At 40.5% G+C, this 21237-nt stretch overlaps 1 protein-coding gene across 3 annotated transcripts in view; it reads left to right on the top strand.

Moving 5' to 3' along the window:
* Positions 1 to 21237, top strand: part of rftn1b (raftlin, lipid raft linker 1b) — a 132969-nt gene that overhangs the window by 51788 nt on the left and 59944 nt on the right. For all 3 annotated transcript variants that reach the window (XM_082552166.1, XM_082552168.1, XM_082552167.1), the window contains one exon: positions 14331 to 14508. In XM_082552166.1, the coding sequence (XP_082408292.1) occupies positions 14331 to 14508 (178 nt within the window). The remainder of the gene's footprint in view (positions 1 to 14330; positions 14509 to 21237) is intronic.

Here is a 21237-nt window from a genome sequence, read left to right as displayed (position 1 = left end):
CAGGCTCACCTTCCACCACCCTCATCTAGTGATAAAATAGTTTCCTAGTGTTTCTTTTAACTGTGTTTTTATTTTATTTGTAGTAGTTTCATCATATTCCTCTAAAATATGCATAGCTCGTGACTTTGTGGTTACTTACAATTTTCCCAATGTGTGCAGCACAGGTGGTAGAAAAGGGTGACAGATTAACCTGCAGTCGACCCATAATGACAGCCTTCGCTGCTTTCTTCACAGAAATAGTTTGGAGCTAGACTTTAAGGCTTTAAGTGTTTCCTGCAATTCACTTCAATTTTTTTATAGTGCCAGTTCACAACAACAACAGTAATCTGAAGGAGCTTTGTATCGTAAGGTAAAGACTCTACAGTGTTTGAGAGAGAGCCTCAATGATCGGATAATCCCCCGTGAGCAAACACAGTGACAGCAGGGAGGAAGAAATCCATTTTAACAGGAAGAGACCTCCAGCAGATCCAGCATTAGCGAGGAGCAGACATGTGCCCTGACTGAAAACGCCAAAGGAATGAAAAGACAGGAGTGAAGGAGACATGCATCAGAGGTTACCTAGAAGTCTGGTTTGAAAGGCTTCAGATGTTTCAGAGTCACCTTATCCAGCCATAAATATGAGTTTTAGCAAAAATGTCTAATCCTAAAAGTGGAGTTGGAGGTTATGCTGTTAATAGGCTACAAAAATTCAAATTTCTGCACAGTCTCACATAAAATGGGGCAGCTGGTCAACCTTATGGGATGGGCGTACCAATTACTGGTTTATTAACACTCAAAAGTGGCTCAACCACAGTAACAGACACACTGCAAGCAATGAAGTAAAGGCTGGAAAGAAAAAGAGGAGGCTAAATAAAATGATTTTAGCATTCAGTAGATGATTATTGTCTGAACAAAAGAAATTGATCCAGTACAATGACAAACAGGGATTATTGTTATTGGAGCTGTTCCTCGTTTCAGGCTCATAAGGGGCCATAGAAGTTCTGCGCTAGAGATTTAAGTTTGATAATTATGCCACACAGGCCTGTCCGCAGTGGGATTTCGTATTTTATATTCTCCTTGAGAATGCTTTAATTCCATAGGCTTTTTGGACTGTGCACAACTTGTGACTTACAATGAACAGCAAATATTGGTTTTGGCCATGCTAGCCAAGTTGAGGTCTTATCGCTCGCTGTTTTTTTCATTTCACTATCACACTGCTGGTACCTTCTCCTGCCTTGAACCACTATCTGGACATTAAGGACAAGAAATGAGAGGAAAATACAGAATATAGACTCAATTGTAGAGGCAGAGAAAGAGGTTAAGAGCAGAAGAGACCCTTCAAAGATTTTGCTCTTCTTAACGCAGTAGGGAATGGATGGCGGGGTTTTTTGTAGGAGGGGAAGCAGCAGAGAGCAGTGGTGGTAAAAGCGAGATAGAGAGAGTGAAGGAGAGTAGATGGTAGTGGGGTAGATTCCCTGGCGAGAGCAGAGGCAGAAAAATGGGCTAAATGTACAGAGGACGCAAGCAGAGAAAACTTCCCCCTCCTGTGGGAGAGGGATGAGAGAAAGCAGAGCAGGGGGAGAGCAGGGAAAAATAAAAGAGGCGGCGGACAGAGGAGTTGCTGGCATTTCCATTTTGAGCTCGTATGAAGGCTAATGACTCAAGGCGGACTGCTGAGGCTGAGAGAGGGTGCTGCAGGTGGTCCTCACAGGACTGGAGCGCTCCTGAGGAGACTAAGGCCATTTTAATTGGACACTGAATAACGATATGACTACTTCACAGAGAGAATAGCAGGGTGGTGCCTTCAGTTCCAAAAGGCCAATTACAGTATATTCATGTTGCTTAGCTTTTATTAAGACTTTATGAGAGAGCACAGACTTGTAAGAGCTTATAATTCTGCTTGGGAAACACATGTTGCAGCACTACATGGTGGTTTCTTTGGAACAGAAAATAACTAAATAACGCTCCTAAAAACAAAGTGTCTCCCTGCTGTGTTGTCGAATGTACACAAAGCCATATATGCATAGATAAAAAGAGCCACACAGTCACCTCTTGAGTTATAGCTGGGTAGCCAAAAACAAGGATTTCTGGAGATTTTTATTTTGCAGTTTGAGTTCAGAAAACAATTCAGAAAACAATTTGTTAAATGTCAGTCATATGTGAGATTGTTTTCTTGATTGAAAAACTATTAGTTATGCTTTAAAAAGGACAAAGTTTTAAATCAGCAATATATATACGTTTTGGGGTTTTTTTGGCCGGGGGGCGGGGCTGTCTCAGCTTCCACAGGGTGAGAGGCAGGGTGTACCCTGGACAGGTCGGCAGTCTGCTGTTGCAGGGCTAACAGAGCAACAGATGATCATTCACATTCATATCCACACCTATGGGCAATTTAGACTCACCAACTAACCTAAGCCATTAAATGCATTTCAGTGGACTGTGGGAGGAAGTCAGAGTACCCAGAGAAAACCCCCCCACACACAGGAGAACATGCAAACTACACACAGAAAGGTCCTGGCCAGATGCTGGATTCAAGCCCAGGACCTTGTTGCTGTGAGGCAACATTACTGCAGTACTCCAGGTGTCCCAAAGAGGACAACATAACAAAGGACTTTACTTTGGAAAAAACAAGCAAACTAATTTTTAATATTATTCACGTTTTATTATCCATCTAATCACCCGCTGAGAGTTTACGCCTCTAATTAGGCCTTGCTTTTTCAACGAATGATATAACAAGAGTCCTTCATTAATTTGTGCTGGAAATGTTGTCCTAACTTTCATTTAGACTTGCTAATGCAGACTCCTTAACTCTCATTCAGGAAAGAGGCAGAAACATGTGTAGAGGACACACAAACTTCCAAAAGTCCCAGTTGGCAAAATATAGCACGTTGTTTGTGGTGTGATTTTTACTTGTGCAAGACTAAGTTCACAGTTATCACTCTGTAGTTATTATAAAAGACTAATCTAATGCAAATTCAACTTTAGAGTAGACAGTAGTAACTGATGCACTGAAGGACTGTGATCCATGACCGAAGAAGAATGTAGGACAGGGGTGTAAAGCTGGGTGACCAGTAACCCCCTGAGATGCCTTATTATTGATGCCATTTTGGACAAATTTTATCGGTCTTTGTCTTTAGGTCTGAGAAAGTAGATCCCAATATTTTAATTGCAGCTGCGATAAAAATGAAGCTAAAACCAATTTTAAATTTCTGGGCTGAAAAACCCAAACAGTCAACTTCATTGTTGCTATGCAAATATTCTTTACAGGTACATTACATGAAACAACACTGAGAATCACCAGGTGTCACCCTGTCTGTGTTAACGGGTACTAAGCAACGCTGATGTCGTACCAGGAATATATTCCCCCCGTCCCCAGTGGCACAGCGGCATTTTCAATGACTTCTTTTCATTGGAAAGAAAATAAAGACACTCTGTCCTCTGCAATTCTATCCACCAGTATGAACACATCAGCCACTAATTGAGCTGTTAGTATTAGCAGAAACAAACAATTCTCTAATCATGATGATATGAGTCAATATCACCGAATGAGAGATGTGACAGATAGGAGCAGCAGGATCAAAAATCAGTTGCAGTGGGTGGATAATATATGCTGGGTTATTTTCTCCCCCATGCAAATGTGGTTGAACCATTTCTCCCAGAGGCGGTGCGTGACGTGTGTGAGCGCACAGCCTCGGCACTCCAATCTTTCAGCTTATTAATTTCATATTTACTCATTTATTTTTAAATGTGGTGAGTGATGGAAATGCGGCAGGCTCAAGCTCAGAGGTGCTTACATGGCAGATGGGTTTATAAGGGGAAGTGAGCCAGTGTCAGAGGCAGGGATTCAATTCAAAGTTGACAGATTAATTTTTTCATTTTTTAACTTTTATTATTCCCAGGAAGTCACATTTATGTATGGAAAGTAGAATAAGGATACATGTGTTGTACTGTGCTCGGGACTCAATACAGAAGAAACATTTATCCAGTCTAGGATTTAGTGCCCTGCTCAAGAGCATACTGACAAAATCTTGGAGGTAGAGGAAAGTGTTTCTAATTCTGCACAAGCAAACAAAGCCTTACCTACATGCATCCTGGATAAACCATGAACAGAACACAACAGAGTTTAAATATGCAGTCAACCATCCGAAACAACAGACGGTGCACAGGAGAGGTGGAGAGCTGAGTATATGCAGGGTGGAGTTGGTGGAGATGAGTGTCGGCGGTGACTTGTTTAAGGAGGATAGCAGCAAGCGTGAAATGCAAGGTTTACAAGATGGTAAGCAAGGAGCTGAAAAGTGTTCAAACCAAAGCGTTTCAGAGGCAATCATATTTCTCAAAGATAGTATTGAACTGAAGCGACCTGTTTAATTTGGTTTGTGCAAAACTGCCAAAAACTTCAGTGGGCAACATCGTGAGTCAATTCCCGTAATTGGTTAAAATGACTTCATCTTTTAAAATAGCATGTTTACAATGTTGGTACCAAATCTGAGTTTAGTCCCCATAGCTAATTTTTCCTTCATGAGAGCTATATGGGGATGAATCATTTTCTTCTGATTTTTTTCCCCCCTAAAATTCATCCGTTTGGATATTGTTAAAGCCTAGAATTAGGAATGCGGCTGCTTTAACTGACGGAAGTGGGGGCAGAGGTAGCTCAGAAGATAAAGTGGTTGTGATCGGAAGGTCGGGGGCTTGAATCTACCGAACGGCTACTCTGAGGTACCTCTGAGCAAGGTATCGTGCCTACACGCTGCTCCCCGAGCGCTGCACTGGTGGCTGCCCACTGCTTCACTGGGTGAATGGGTTAAATACAGAGGAGTAATTTCCCTATGGGGACTAACACATACACACACACATTGGAAATGCTGACAGGCTGCTGTAGCTGATAGCTGCTTGCTAAATCTGATCTCTGCTAAGTCTGCGTCATCAAATTGGGCCATTTGTGCTGTTGGTACCTTTTGGTGGATTTCTGACAGAGTTATTTGATAGTACAACATGACTTCATGGCTTCCTGTGACGTCTAGACTGTCCAAAAAGTATGTGCTCTAGTTTTGGTCAGTGAAAGTCCCATATTTTACTTCCATAATGTGCTAGTTAGCACTATATCTTGATGCATGCTCAAAACATGCACGTTCCTGAAAATAATACATCAAAATGAACGGAATCAACTCTCTGGGACTACTTAGCACTAATTAGCAAATGTACAGATCTGTAAGTTTCACCTATGCCGTTTAAGCAACCTGCTAACTGCTCATTAGCATCAGCTGAAATGTTAGCACTCTGTTGTCTCGTCTAAAAATGGTCATTTATGGGTCCAAAAATAATTGCACATATTGAACGCGATGCTAACGATAAAGTTTCAAAACATGTAGTCCAAAAACAAATGAGGGATGTCGCACTACAAATACACTTTACACACAGTCTATGATCATATTGGGTTGTAACAATGACTGTGTTTTCTACAGTCATTGTGTTGTAATCACAATGAGTAGAAAGTAGATTTCTTTTTAGGTTACTAATCCAATTGAAAGCTGTAAATGTTTAGATATGTGTTTAAGAAGATGCATATTCACTACATAAAGTCTGCTATGTAATGGCATGACTTTGTATATCTTACACAGACGGTAACATTGCTTTCTGGGACAATCAAATATGTGTGAGGTTGCCTTTAGGTGGTTTGTAATGTGAATACTGTGTTTTGTTGTTGGAGTCAAAACTATTACTACAAAAGGTAAAAATGGATAAATAAATAAATAAATAAATAAATCTGTCTGTGTGTCCAGAGTTGTAAAAACCTGTCTTGCTATGCCACATGCTTTCAGACGCATGCCTCTGTCTCTAATCCTGGATTGCATTTTCCAACAAGCCGTCCAACCACATCATTATATTGGCTATTTGTGCTTATCATGGGCTTTTCTAAAATTACATAAGAGTGTTTCCACCGCAATAGTAAAAGGTCTGCCTGAGGTGGTAGGTGAGGTGAGGTAGTTATGGCACAAACACTGGGGTTTGACTCATATGTTGAACTATTTTTAATGTTTATTGGATGGCAATTTTTTCACTCTCTGTTTGGTTAAGGTTGGACACTGAAAGGAGCTGATTAGGAAAATATGATGGTTTTACAATGTTAAATACATGTTGGAAAGTTCACTTTTAAGGCACCACTATATTTGATCCAATCTCAGGGTGATAACACCAGCACATAAACAACTGTGGTTGATGATGTCGAGCAGGTCATCTAGTAAATCAGAAGGTTGGTGTTTTGATTCCACCAGCTCTTCCAGTCAGCATGTCAAAGGGGTGATGATATTGAAACCCAAATTGCCACTGATGCCAGCATTTTGAAGGGCGAGCAACACTAGAAAAATGCTATAAAACACCAGTCCCAGTAGGTCATCTGGGTCATATTCAGGGAAAGGACACATTAATCTTTTCTTGTCGTAGCCTCTTGCACTGATATGAGCAAATATTTAGTCTGAATGCACAATGAATGTTGCTGAGAAAAATTGGAAGGCATTACCATCCAATCGCCCAAACTACCTTAAGTAGATGCTAAGGAGGTGTATGATGCATACTTAAAAGGTAATTGAATGCATCTCAGTAAGTGGGATGCAGAGGTTGCTACTTCCAGGTTATTGACACTGTGATAATAGCATTTAAATAATCAAATTGAAATTTGCATATGTATTAACTTTTAAAAGATGCGACAGAGAGCGGCTCCAGCATTCCTGCATCCCCGTCCGTGAGGTGTTGCATGTTGTGATGATCTTGGCAAACGCTGAACATCACGGTTCGTGTTGCTTAGATCTCCTTCGGAGCCCTTTCCCGTTCGTCATCCAGGCTGTCATTTTTTGTGTGACTGGCAAACAGCTTCAGTCACATCTCTAACACATGGGCTGAACTCTTTTATGGGTCTGTGGATTGGCAGGACAGGAAAACACAGACAGATGCGATCAGATTTGTTGGTGTAAATATAAGTCTTTTAAGCCATATCTGGATCTTTTCCAGACATGGAACATGTGAAATGGGGGCTTCTGCCAGTTCCAAGTGATGAGTCAGTTAAATATGTGTGGCCAAGTGTGGAAGGTCAGCATCACAGGAACACTGTAAGTGGAACGGGTGTTTATTATTTACTCTGTTCCTCAGCTGAACTCTCTCATTTACGCATATTCAAACTGTTTACATCTTCACTATGAACTCTGCTGAACTCACTCACACACACACACACACACACACACACACACACACACACACACACACACACACACACACACACACACACACACACACACGCAGTCTATCATAGTTAGTTCCAATTGTTTCTTCCTTATTACTTGTGTTAATTGCATTTTCTTTATAACTGATATTCTGTTTCATCTGTGAGTTTGTCATTCTGAGGCTTCAGTCCATTCCTACGCCTTACTCATTACAGGACCTCTTTCTCGATTTAATTTGAATGCCTATAGAATAATTTTTTTGATATGTATAGTGCACTATGAGAATAAATGACAAGCAATATGCAATAAGTTTTAAGAGGTCAGCGAAATGGTGACAATATAATCACATGCCGCCCGACCAGAAGGCAGATGTTTGAGTTCTGTCTGGGAGAGCTATTTTTACATGTTCAATTAACTTTGGCTTTTGACATATCTTCTTCTCTCACTCTTTTCTTGGCTTCAGGCTACAAAACTATTTGATTAGGTTCAGCAAAATATATTGTTTGTGATTAAAATATACCCATTCATAATGTCTGTGCAGTTCAGATTTCTCCCATTGCTGCAAACTTCTCTGAAATGTTCCTTCAGCAGTGAAGTGTCCCTTGACAGCAACTACACCAGCAGCACACATTTGCCTGCAGTCTCATCCTGTCTATCACAGACATTTAGGGACCTCATGAAGTATATCAGACGACAAGGCAAAATTTAACTAAAGGGAGACCCTGTGCATTACTCTCACACTTAAGGGTCCTCATCATGATGTGGGGAACAGAGAGTGTGAACAGTTTAACGTTTAAAAGTTTAACATTTTTACATCATTTTGCACTGTAATGAGTAAATGGCCAAATCCATTGAACTTGAGACGCAGCAGCAGAAAAGAAATTCTATAAGCTTCATTAAGTAGCTTTTGTAAAGGTTTATGCTATAATCTAGCAGTTATTAAAATAATTATTCACCAACTACATATAAAATATGGATCAAGGCGACATTACCCACCGGTTTTCTGGACTTTACATATTGAAGCCTCAAATATAGCTCAAAGTGACGATATTTAGATGAGAGGATATAGTGCTACGTTAACGCTTGTAAGCAGTAATCACAATATAAATAAAATACAAAAATGTAATACAACAAAATTTCAGCACACACCTCACATTAGGTCATAATATTTGCCAGATGATTCCATCAAAATGCTCCAAAAAAGCACCAGTCCAGTGGAATAAATAACATAAATAAATACGAAATAGAAAAAAAAAAAATTTCAACACTTCACCTTTTTGAATTAAAATTTTGCTTCAAACATGTTTATTTCGGCTGTAAAGTGAAACATTTTAACATGGGAGTCTATGTGGACTGAGTTACTTTTGGTGCCACCCCAAGTGGCCACTGCAGGAACTGCAGTTTGTGACACTTGTGTATGGACTTCATGTACCAGCCCTGGAGGCTGCATCATGGATATGTTGGAAAACTTCCAACATCGTAAACTTTTAACTTCAGTCAGAATGTTTAATAAGTAAGAAATACACCATGACTCGATTAATTTTATGGGCCTTTTCCACAGTTTTTAATTTTAAATGGCTTCAGTTTTTCCCTCATCTGCCTGTAATGCTCAGAGGATCACTGCAAAACTCTGATATTAATAAGTAGTCATACTCATGCAGCACTAAGTTATGCTTAACCATGATCTGTCACGCACAGCAAATGGTGAGTAAATGATTTTGCATCTTCCTGTTATCCAGAGGACACAGCCATCATTCCCCATCCATACATCCATACATACATTCACGCCTTTCCTTTGTCTCCTTCTCTGTGTTTAATGGCAGTCTCTATCTGACAGCTTTGTGCTTACACAATTTTCCAGAAAACCAATTTGTTGGTTGTCAGCCAGAAGCTCTTTTTTTTCTCATTATTTGTCACAAAGCGATTTGTTCCTGTTAGTTTAGGGCTCTTCTCTGTTGATATGTGCAAGAATTTTCTTCCAGGGTAAACAAAAAGATGGAGTGAAGTAATTGGCTGCCAGTTTGCATGTAAGGTTTACCAGATTCGTTGTCTGATTGACCACAGACTCCTTCAAAAAGGCCGGAATATTTGCAGTACAAAAACAACACCGACACTTGCATAGAGGAGTTATAAGGTGGCTAATTTACTCTCATCTACGCAAACAAAGCGATTCTCCTTGGCTAACATGATTTTAGGGCAGAGTAAACATCCTTACAACAGCAAGAGATTCAGAGAAACTCAGCACTGGGCATCATATTGCTTTGGGGACAGCATGATAAATAAAATTTGGTCTGATAAATAAATGTAGAGTCTCTGTATTTAAAGGCCTCTGGTTGAGATTATTAGCAGCTCACACAGTGATTAAGGCCAACTTAAGAAGTTGCCAGTGGCAGTGTTCACACTGCCTAATTGAAACCATTCCTTATTTACTCTTCTCAAATAAGGGGATCAGAGAGCAAGCAAAGTTGGTTTCATTTTCCACATATCTAGCACCTCATGAACCACGTGCACACACAGTAGCATTCCTCCGGGGAAAGGACAGGGTGTTCGTGTTGCACCAAAATGAAAAGGGAAGGAATGAAAAAGCAAAATCACAGATCACAGAAGGATTAATTCCATTTCTGAAGGCAGTCAGCAGTGGAGGAAAGCAGCGAGAGAGGAGGAGGGGAAAATACGTTTCGCCCATTTGCAATGGCGGCCTATTTCTTTGTGTTAATTCCTCCACGCCTTTTAACTTCTAAAGCTCCTGCATTGTGGCACAGTAGGACAGAGCGTGATTGAGAAATTTGGAGGAGTATTTTTAGCCGAAGCATTCTTTTTCCCTGGAGGAACAGCATGTGATTTTTTTCTCCCTTTCCTCGTCTTTTTCTTCATCATCATCTTCTTCTTCTACTTTAGCCGTTCCACAATGAATCTCTGGATTTGTACCCAGAAGGAAGAGTTGCGGTTTGGACTGAATCAGCTCTGTATCTACATCACAGGAGCTGCTGTCTGATTGGCACGAGTACGGTTGTTCCACAAATCCCTTGTGCCTCTGTTGCAAACCTGATGATATAGCGTAGCCAGCTTAAAGCACAACACATCATTGTTGTTATAGCATGCAGTGTCACATGCGTGAGCTTTAGATGACTTTGTCTGCAAAGTGCAAAGAGAGGGCAGCAATGGATCGCATGTAATTGGGGTTACATTATAAAATTATTAAGAAAATACAATCATCCCAGAATACATTTGAGCACATAATTAGATTATAGCCACACAAATAAGATTGCATAAGGATTTCATACTGTAAGCTCACAAAAAGCACATCCTGAAATATTGCATATATGTACCACAGTGCTGGTGTTATAAAAGTGTTTTGGGTTGGTGAAATAAATGCTGAATAAGCAGGCATTGCATTGTGTTGGTATTGAAAATGTTTTTTTGTTTTTTAATATCCAAAAGTACAAAAAAATACAGAAATCACATTAAACGTTTGAAGGGGTGATGTCATGCAGCAGCACCAGCTCTAATTGCTTTTGTTATTGTGATAACAAAATATATTTTTTATTCACACACATGCAGGAGGTATGTCATAATTCACTGCTTCACAAGCATTCACACAATAACAACACTGACTGTGTATGACAGTGTGAGTGTCACGAGTTTAAATGCGCGGTGACTGACTGACTGACCCTAATCTGGCTCCTTGTGTCCTTGTGTTGAACTGTGAGAATATATAAGAAAAAAAAATCCCTGCATCTTGAGCACAAAGAATTCAATACACAGAGAGAGGCTGGAGTATTGAATAGACTATTAGTGTTTGTGGATATTTTTAGCCTTTGCTCCTTTGATGTTCAGGAACATCAGAGCAGTTTCTACACATGAACTTTGGACAACAACGAGATAATCAGGTCAGGATATTTTCAATTGTTGTCGAGTCTTTCATGCAGCACGGAGCAGGAAGTCGTTCACTCAGAGGATATTCTCTGTGTAGTTTAGAGCGTGCTGGAGGCAGGACGTGACGGTCACACTGCAAGTAGGGAGCTGGCAGATTAAAGACTGGCTATGTCAGACTCAACTGTGATGGGCATGTTCTCACATGCACGTTTGTCTAGTGATGTCTTAAAAAGCTCAGAGCCGCATGATTACAAAAAAATAGAATGTGCATTGTATAGTTTGGGGTTTTCTGATGTTTTCAGTGAAAGTGACAGCCAGTCTCGCCCCCAGCGTTCCTGTAGCATGGACCAGATAACTTTAAAATGACAAAAAATAATAATAAAATTAAAAACAAAGTGTTAGCAAAAGGCTAATGAATAGGCAAGTTTAATCATTTGCTGATTTAGTAGTAATAATGCTAACTCCATATGGCTTTTGAACCCTGATTTATCACTCTTCTCTACACCTTCTTTGCCTCCTCTGATAACTCTTCTTGTTGTTAAAGTTTCCACAGTTACTCTACCATCTGCCACTTCAGCTACATGGGCAAGTTACCTATAGCTACTGGGGAAAACAAAAGCGCTATCCTTTTCCTGTTTTGGTAGTGCAGTCAAGCCTTAATTTTCCTGAGAGATTTCGCACACGGTGGCAGACAGAACCGCATAATGAAAGCAAGGCTTGCAGGGAGCCAGTCTAAATGCTGATTATGCCATTATTTCATAGCCACTACACTGTGCAATCAAACTTTACTTGATAAGTTAAGCAAAAAAGCACGCTGATTACCTCTCTAAAGATGATTCATTCTTTTCATGAACTGTACTGGGATCATTTGAAAGGCTTGTTAGCATTGCTGACTCTACCTGAGACCAAACACAAAAAAACAGCACTGCTGGCATCGTCAGTCAGGTGAACCCACACTCGCCCTCGCTCTGACCTCCCATTGAACTTTAGCAGACTGACTTTTCCCATGGATCTGAACCTTTCGTTCTGTGTAGTTTCATTGACTCTAATTAGCCAAAGTGACATTTCCCATGTCTTGTGACAGCTTGTAAAGACAACCAGACCTCCTCATCCTCCTTTTTTCGTCTCTTCCCTCCGCGGTCTCTCGTTCTGCACCCAGCTCTTTATCTTGGCTCGCTCCCACTCACCCCAGCTGTTTAGCCTGCAGTAAATGTTGCCCCATACAGCGTACTGCTGTGATCCGAGCCATCATCCATCCAGGCCCAGGCCCCATCTTTACGTCTTTATGACTTTCTTGTTATGTGGTCACTGCTGCTGTGACTCTCCATCATTCCTCTTCTTCATCCAGATATTAAGCTCTATTTTCTAATGCAATTACTTTCATTCCTGAACTAAACCACTCTCTCTTCCCACACTCATTACCATACATCCAAATTGGCAATGTTGTCTGACAGAAGCTGTGTGTGGCTTGTTGTATTACAGCTGGTTGCTCCCTGAGTGAAACCATTGACAGCTGCTGTCTGCTGCAGGTTTTTGTCCCTCGAGTGTATGTCTGGGGTCCTTGCTGGAAGAAAAATAATGCTGAGAAGGAGCTTTTAGCAGCAGCACTGGCCTTAACTTTCTTTTTTTAGAAGCTCAGTGATTGCTGCTCATTAATGTCGGGGCTCCATCCTCTCTTCTTGGACAGTTAAGTTGAGCTGAGAGCAACTCCGAGTGTCAGAACATAGAGGGCTGCTGTGATACAGAGCCATAGCAATCAGCTCTGACTGGATTTTGTTTAACTCACAGATTGTGGAGCTGGAGCAAAAAGCTAACTGCCAAGAAAATGGAAATGACTCTTAAATCAGTATCTGAAGACAATATCTGTTATGCTTTCTGGTATAATTGTCAATAGATTTGTAATTGTAGGCAGGTCTATCTGGACTAGAAACTTTGTACAGTGACGAAGAGCTCAAGTGAGAGAAAAAAGGGTGAATCAAAAGGAGCTAACAGCCGTGACAAAGGATGGTAATTTCTGTCATTAGGTTGTGTGACAGAAATGGTTCAAACTCCAAGAACTGCAGTGAGAAATATTTCTCAGTACCTCCATTAGTATATTTTTTAACCCCTTAAAGCCTCAACTGTAAAATAATTGCCATAAAAATGCAAAAAATGGAAAGTTTATTGCAGCGTCTGACAAATTTCTTTAAGAAATTAATTACATTTTAATTACTATGTTTGACTTTCAATTTGTTACAGATTTTTTAATTGTTCAAAAGTGTATTGTGAAATTTATTTAGATTTTTCAAGAGAAAAAATTAGAGGAAGTAGAAGTCCCAAAACCTCAAAAAACTGTATGGATTAAATATGATAGCCCAGGCGTTAAGGGGTAAACGCCCTTGTGACCTTAGACATTTCTTTGTTCTCTACACACTGAGCTGCATGAAGGCTAGAATAAGTGTTACAAGTGTGCATGTCATAGTTGATGAAGAAAATGGACCTAAATGAATGCACAGGCAGAATGGGTGAGGTTAAAACATGCTGCTATACTTTGTATGCCGGGATCCAGAAAAATAGTCAGCGATGGGTGAGTGTGACGAAAGAAAGAGCAAGAGCAGGTGATTCATAATGGAGGAAAGTCTGAGGACATTGAGTAGAAAGGTAGAGAAGAGCCAAATATGGAAAGGTTGAAAAAGGCCAAGAGACTAAATGGGGGGAAAGGAAAGCATCTGTCACTGTGACAGTCAGTGTCAAAAAGTTGCTATTGCAAGTCTTTCTGTTAATGGCTTAAAATTAATCATTGCCTCAAAAATGTACATATACCTTGTGTTACGATCAGTCCATGAGGGAAATCTGATTTTGTGTAATTTCAAATTGCATTCTGTGTAAATTCCTGTGTGAAAATGTGCACTAAAAGGATTTGTGAACAAATAAGTAAATTTAATTTACTTCATACTAGAGGAAATTTAGTTCATCTTTGTCGTTTTTGCCAGGAGAAAAACCCACTCTTGCAACAGCAGTGATTGCTTTGGAGAGTCTGTAATTTGTTCAGAGTAAACAGAAGAATGGCTGAATTATGAACATAGGCAGTGGTGGCTGACAGGAAAACACAGAAAACTTAAATGAACACAAATACTCCTGATTGCTTTGTTTGACAAACAAATGACACTTAACCTTCATGAGAACTTTTCTGCAGCTATCACTAAGCTGTAAGCTCTCACATTAAACCTGTTCCACATGCAAACATCTTTCTCTAACACACTTCTTCCCCACTTCTTTTCTCAGGTGGGACCTCCACTCTGCGCCTCTCATCAGTGCGAGAGCTGCCAGGTCAGCTGCAGGAGCTTTACCAGCAGGGTTTCATTCTGGCTGCTGTTCATCCATTCATCCATCCCTGTGGTCCAGAGTCTAACAGCCCACAGTACCAGCTCTACAGGGCCATACTGGTCCGATTAAATGACGGGTAAGAGAGTCATTTAAATGTGTAACTGGCTGAGCTAAGACTATTGTTACATAGGAGAGAGTTCAAATATTAATTCCTACTCAACCAACATACAGTTTTCTTCATGTCCCGAAAAGATGGCACACTGTCAGTAAAGTGTTTGTGTTAAAATTGCAAATACAGATATTTGAAAGAGGATGTAAAAAAGTAAACATATTTCAATATTTTAATGTTTACTACTTTAAAGTTTTCTGAAGTAAAACAAAATACTGAAAAAAAGGTTTTGGGGGGCGTTTTTTGGACAAGAATCAGCCTACCATTAAACTGAGGGCTCTTATTAAAAGTATTTTACCAAACAAAGACTGGGGTCTGGCCCCGAGGCAATCATCTTTCATGGGCCTTAGACATCTTAGCCACACTTGTGGGAATAAGACCTTTGTTTGCACAAAATGATGAAGCCATTATAGTCACTTAAGAAAGCCTGTTAAGATTACTAATGTACCTTAATTGGTGTCATTATGCAGAAAAACACTTAGTGGGAATCAGGTTTTGATTCATCTTCTGCAAAAATGGTAGCTTGGCTTGTTGGTGGCAGACATCGGGGTCTACATAATGGTTATGTTTACGGCTATTGTGTTATAGTTCAGAAATTACTTCTTTTTTTGGAATGCATAATAGTAAAAAGATTTTCATCATTGTAATCTGAAAACACACTGTGGAGGCTCATATTCATTGTACAACCTTCCAGTGTTGCTATATTGACAGCACAGCATCACAACATCTGTTTGCGGCTCTGCAAGCTGTCACATGGGATTTTTCAGCACTCAAGCCAAAACTGGCTGCATGGCCCAAAGTCACCACTGCCCCCTACATCTGCCCTCCAGCCCCGTGCCTGAGCCCCGCCTTTTTTTTCCTGATAACTGTGGGTGTGGGCGCACATTTCAGTTGAGGCAGGACGCCAGGGAGCTGGTCCAATGGTGGTTGAAGGACATAAAGGAGCAGTGAATGACAGCACGGGGTGATGGTTACTTTCGGACCGGTCCGATTTCTTCTTAATATCGCTTGTCCTGTAAATAGAAGAACACAGAGTTTTGACTGGATTTGATGGCCCCAAGGGTCATGAAATGTGATCAGTTTATTCAGGACCACAAACTGTGAAGTCAGTTAAAATAAAAACATGACAATCCAAAAGACAAAATCTATGAAGAGAATGTTTTTTTCCTTTTTCTGGCAGCAGTGACATGCAGACAGGTTGAAGCCCCAGTGGCTGCTGTGTCTGGCTCTGAAGCCCAGCTAAGAATTCAGGCCTGTTTACCAAAAACTGTCCACTGGCTGCAGGGCATGAACGTGTGTGAGTGTGTACGGGTTGACAGACAGCACTTGATCCTTTCGCCTGTTTTTTGGATTGTTTGTTGAGCCCCATTGACTTGCTGTCTTTACATTTGCGTCTCTACTAAAGTGTCTTGATATAAATGTATGTGCGTGACACTCGGGATAAAGATGACTCTCTGATCTACCTGAGCTGCATCAAATTCAGAAAAATCAAATTCCTCACAGCTTAAAGGAACATTACATCCAAAATCAAATTATGCACTTTACGTCCTGCAGTACTATTTATCTTGATTATTTGGATATGAGTTATCCAGGTTGTAGAAGTCTCTGCCTTTCCCAGGAATGCAATAGAGCTGCGCACATCTTGCAAGTACTGGGTTGGACCCCCTTTTGCCTTCAGGCCTACCTTATTTCTTTGTGGCATAGATTCAATAAGGTGCTGGAAGGATTCCTCTGACATTTTGGTCCAAATTCACATGATAGCAACACACGGCTGCTGTATATCTGTTGGCTGCATCCATCAGCGTAACTTTGTGCTGAACGTTGAGGGGGGGAGGGGTCAAGATCGCAGTCATAACCCCCCTGGAAATTACACCCTGGCTGCACCTCCAGGATGCAAATCTACTGGTCCATCACACCTCAAAGGTCCTACTGCATTGACATCTGGTGACTGTGGAGGTCAAGTGAGTACAGTCAACCCATCATCAAGAAACCAATTTAATATGATCTGAGCCTTGTCTCCATTTTACCTCGTGTTGAAAGTGTGGACTTTAAACTACAGTATTACCAGTTTTTATTCCTAACAGTGCAGGTTTTATTGACAATGTGTTGCGTAACACACAAAAATAGATTGCAGCCAACAAAATAACCACGTTTGCCATGTTTACACCTTACTGTGAATAACACAGAAATTGGTGGATTCCAGATGGTGGATTCAAACACAGGACCTTCTTCCTGTGAGGCAACAATGCTAACCACTGTGCAAATCAATCTGAGAAACTGAAGAAGTAGTTGCTAAAAAAGCTATCATGTTCAGATCATTTATTATTTCCTGTTTGTTTTAAAGCAGTTACACTCTAAATCCCTCATAAATACTTCAGCTCATCCCTGCATGATGGTGCCACTAAAGAGCTCCATTGTGTCTCCTGTGGCTGCTTGTGAGTCACAGTTGTCATGCAGACCTGGATCTCACACAGATGGAGCAGAAAAGACAGTTGGAGGCATTTGAGATATAATCTAGTTGTCACATTGTTTTTAATTCCTGTGTCACACGAAACAATGTAAATATATAAAAAGCACCAAAGTTCAGAGAAAAAAATTAGCTAAATTTGGAGTGAGCTGTTCCTTTAAACCACATTCCTAAAGACTGACAAACTGTTCCTGCAGATCTTTACTTGATGAGCAAAAATGCAACACCACAGTCACTAATCTACAGTGACATTTCAGTCATTTAGCAACTCTTTCACCCACAGCGACAATGCAATAACTGCAGAAAACCAATACCCAATATTACAAGCAACCAAGAATAAGGAGTGTAATAATAAGAGCTGCTGTGCCCCAACAGTTGTTCCACAACCACAGAGTGATCATATAAGAAAAACTATAAAACTAAAGGGAGGCTTACTCTGACAGGAATACTGATGTTCAAAGAAATAAATATTTGAAAACAGAAACAGGCATGCAACCAGGAAGGTGACAAAGTTTCAATAAAACAACATGAAATGAAACTTTGTTTATCCTTATGGAAAATAAAACAGAAAGAAAATAAACAAGCAAACTAAGCATTGCACAAAAACAGAACAAAAGATAAATAATGCAGCTCAAAAAAAGTCACAAATGAGAAGTAAACAAATTAGTTTGTGCAATTGTATGCTGATGATCATTTAAATTCATCGGAGGAGGGAGCCAGTCTTAAGATACCTCTTTCTTTTTCCTCATCCCTGCTAGTGTTTGCTGCAGATATCAGGCTTGTTTTTCTCCCTTCAGCGAAAAACAAAACAAAAAAGAAAAACCCTCCACTGATTTTTCTTGTTGTACAGTATGAGAAACAGCCTCCACAGTGTGGGATAATTCATCACAGCAAGCATGACAACTTAATTTGGGTTTGTCAGACTTTCTGTTTTATCTTTATTTACAGTAATTTTGGCAGAGTTGAGCAGTGCACGTCGTTACGATATGCCCTGCTTACTGTCACTCACCTGACAGCCGCTGGGAGACAGTGACGTCTCTGCCAGAAAAAGGGAAAAACATTTTTAAAAGACTTAGTTGCTATACGGTCATCTGAGGCATGCTTGCTCTGGAAATAATGAATGGAGAGGAGAGTTCGAGAGAGCATTTACAGTAGGATGCTCGTCAGAGCCTGTCAAACAAACTCGTTTCTATAACGATTACCAAAACAATGACATATTTTCTGATGTGTCACATCTGTGTTAAAGGTGCAGGTGAGAGAGTGAATGAATGAAATGCTTTAATTATTTGTTAACTCAAGTTCTAACTGAGGTGACACCTAAGAGAATGGATAATTGGAGATTTCAACATGGAAATCTACAGGAATTGATTTTATTGACTAATTTACTGATTTTATTTTTGGAATGGATCCCAAGTGGCTGCTTCAGGAACTGCAGATTTTGGCACCTCCATTTGGCGTCATTTTTCTGAATCATTGTTTAGCACTTGTTAAAACCACAGTGATAACCATATATATTAGGCTTATACTGAAGTGCATTGCATATGACATTTGTATCTCATAATAAAGATCCTTCCTATCAAAAGGATTGCAAAATAGAACTGAGTTATTCATTTTAAACCTGATGATTAGAGATGCTTTATTTTCTGTTTATGCAGAAAATAAAGCTGACTTTTACTCTGCTAACACCAAATGCATGGATTATATTACAATTACACATTAAAGAAAATTAATGAAATGCCCCTATATGATGCTGTGAAACCTTCACAAGCCAAAAAAAATCACAAGTTGAATCTTATTGAAATAAAGGTCAACACGGTAGCATCTGCAGATTTGTCAAAAATCATATTTATTCAAATTAGTTTCAGTCCTTTTCCCCCCTGGACACCCATGCCCCACCTGCAGGGGTTTGGTGTAGTTAGAATGCATGGCACCTTATCTTCCCTCCCTTCTGTGTCCATTAGTAATCACCTCCGATGCTGTTGTATAGAACACTTCAGGCTCACTTTTGGCATGCACAGATATTTGTGCACATGGTCTCTGCTCCCCTTTGCTCTGGAAAACTGGACAGCAAAAATATTGACTCATTGAGTGAAAGGGCAGCAGCTGAATAGACTGCATTTCTTGTATTTTTTTTTCTTAAAGACATGCTTGCCTTGCTCCTGTGAAAAGGGACACCATAAGGGGGAAGAGGAATGAAAGAGAATCACAGCTGGATAGAAAGAAAAAGAGAGAAAGAAGGCTGAATGCTGTTTAAAAAAAAAAGGAGAGACAGAGATTGAGTGAAAAGGGCAGGGAAGTTTACCATCCTTTGATGGCCTCAACCGAATGCAAGGCCCAGGCTTTATCTGCAGTGTCTGTCACCGTGGAGACAGCTGCTCACATCAGCACCAGCCCAAGGGAATCCAAAACTCCACCAGGGGATCAGGGAAGAGAAATCAGCAAAACCAGAAAGGAGAACATCTCCTCTGCTGTTCGCTTTCCCTGTCAGGCCCAGGGATCAAAAGAAGAAGAAGAAGGTGGGGAGGGGTGCAGGGGTTGGGGGGATGTGGAGGGTTACAATGAAAACATGTCAGCAGGCAGCCATTCATCCATCGCTCCAAAATGAACAGCTTTTTGTGACTATACAGAAAACAAAGTGAAAGTCAAAATAGAGGAGCTGACTGGTGTACAGCAGCTATATTTATATTTGACATGCACAGTATGTCTGCAGACACAATCCCAGTTAAGTCTCTACAGTATTAACCTCAGTGTGAAAGGCTCAGTCAACAAGGCAATTCAAATGGACGGGGTGATGCTGTGGGAATTTAACAGAGAGCTTGTGTACATTCACCGTTATGTCATCTACACATGTTCAGATGCAGTCACCTGACTGACATCTTGTTGGGGGGGGTAAAACTTTAAAAACCCTATATTTTAATTTGTCACTGGTGGTGTTCAAGCCCATTACATCCTGCAATGGGAAAGAAGAAGAAATGCATACAAAATGGATTGCACCGTTTGAAAATTTAAAATGTCAACTGTCAAATTTTCCAGTGTTCAATTTGGTCACGATGGAATAGGGTTACAGTTCAGCAGGCAATGTCTGATGGGATATATTCATCATTATTGGGTAATTGCAAAGAGCTCCTGTGTGCTTGCAGGGAAAGTGAGAGATGAAAGAGAGAGATGGGTTGAGAGGGAGGATAAGGATGGAGAGTGTGCAAGAGGGATGGAGAAGGAGGAAAATAAAGAGGTACGGTCTGAAAACCATTACGGGGGGATTCGCTCTGGTGAAATTATTCACGAACCTGTGAAAATGTGACATTAGAAGAGTTGTGCTGTATTATTAAAGCACCACAGTGGCAGAGTGCTAAACATGGGTTCAGATGCACCCTGACTGTGTCGTCATAGCAATAGATGAGTTGGGGTGGGAGAGGACTGACACGACTTTGTTTCTGATGCAAAAAGGCCAGAAGGAAATTCATATTTTGAGTCATTCGCTGACTTTGCCGTGGAGTGCTTTTATGCACCCTTGACTTCCTTTCTGCCGTGTGAGTGAAAAGCTTTTTTTGCATACAGAGAGTGCAGTTTAACTATTCTCAAGCCATTTCCTCAATTGGGTGATATTAAAGTAATGACTTAAAGCATTTTACTGAATGCACACATGCTTACTTAGTGTAAGTGAAAGTATGTTTTAGCTATATATTTCTATGAAATATAATACAGGAGGTGAGAGGTTGTGATTTCAGCAATGGTATCAGTTTTTGTGGGCAAGTAAAAGAGGGGATAAGTCATTTGCTGAGAGGTTTTCAGGTTGCTGGAGGCAAGTTTGGCCCACAAGTTGAAGAATATCCATCCAATGCTGTAATCAGGTTTTAAGCAGATAAGCAACAGGGTAGCGAGAGTGACAGCTCTCGTGGTTAGTATGTCCACCACTTTGGTTAACAGTGAAGCCACAGCTCCCCCTTAACAAAAGAACTGAGTTGTTAAGTGTCCCGCTGTGGCTCATGAGGTAGAGCTGGTCATATACTAACCAGTCGTTCAGTCAGCAGCTCCCTCAGTGCCACTGAGCAAGATATTGAACCCACAAATAATGTGTGAATAGGTCAATGTGGCTTGTGTGGTTTGCAGCAAAAAGCACTCTGAGCAGTCATTACATTAGAATTAGATTTAGAAGAGTGCTCTGTAAGAACCAGTCCATCTACCTTTATTGTAAAATGTATATTTTGGGTGTCAGCATCTGTGAGAAG

The sequence above is a fragment of the Aulonocara stuartgranti genome (assembly GCF_965226115.1).
Source record: "Aulonocara stuartgranti genome assembly, chromosome: 11".
In the NCBI taxonomy this organism is placed as follows: Eukaryota; Metazoa; Chordata; class Actinopteri; order Cichliformes; family Cichlidae; genus Aulonocara; species Aulonocara stuartgranti.
This window is presented reverse-complemented; position numbering and strand designations above follow the sequence as displayed.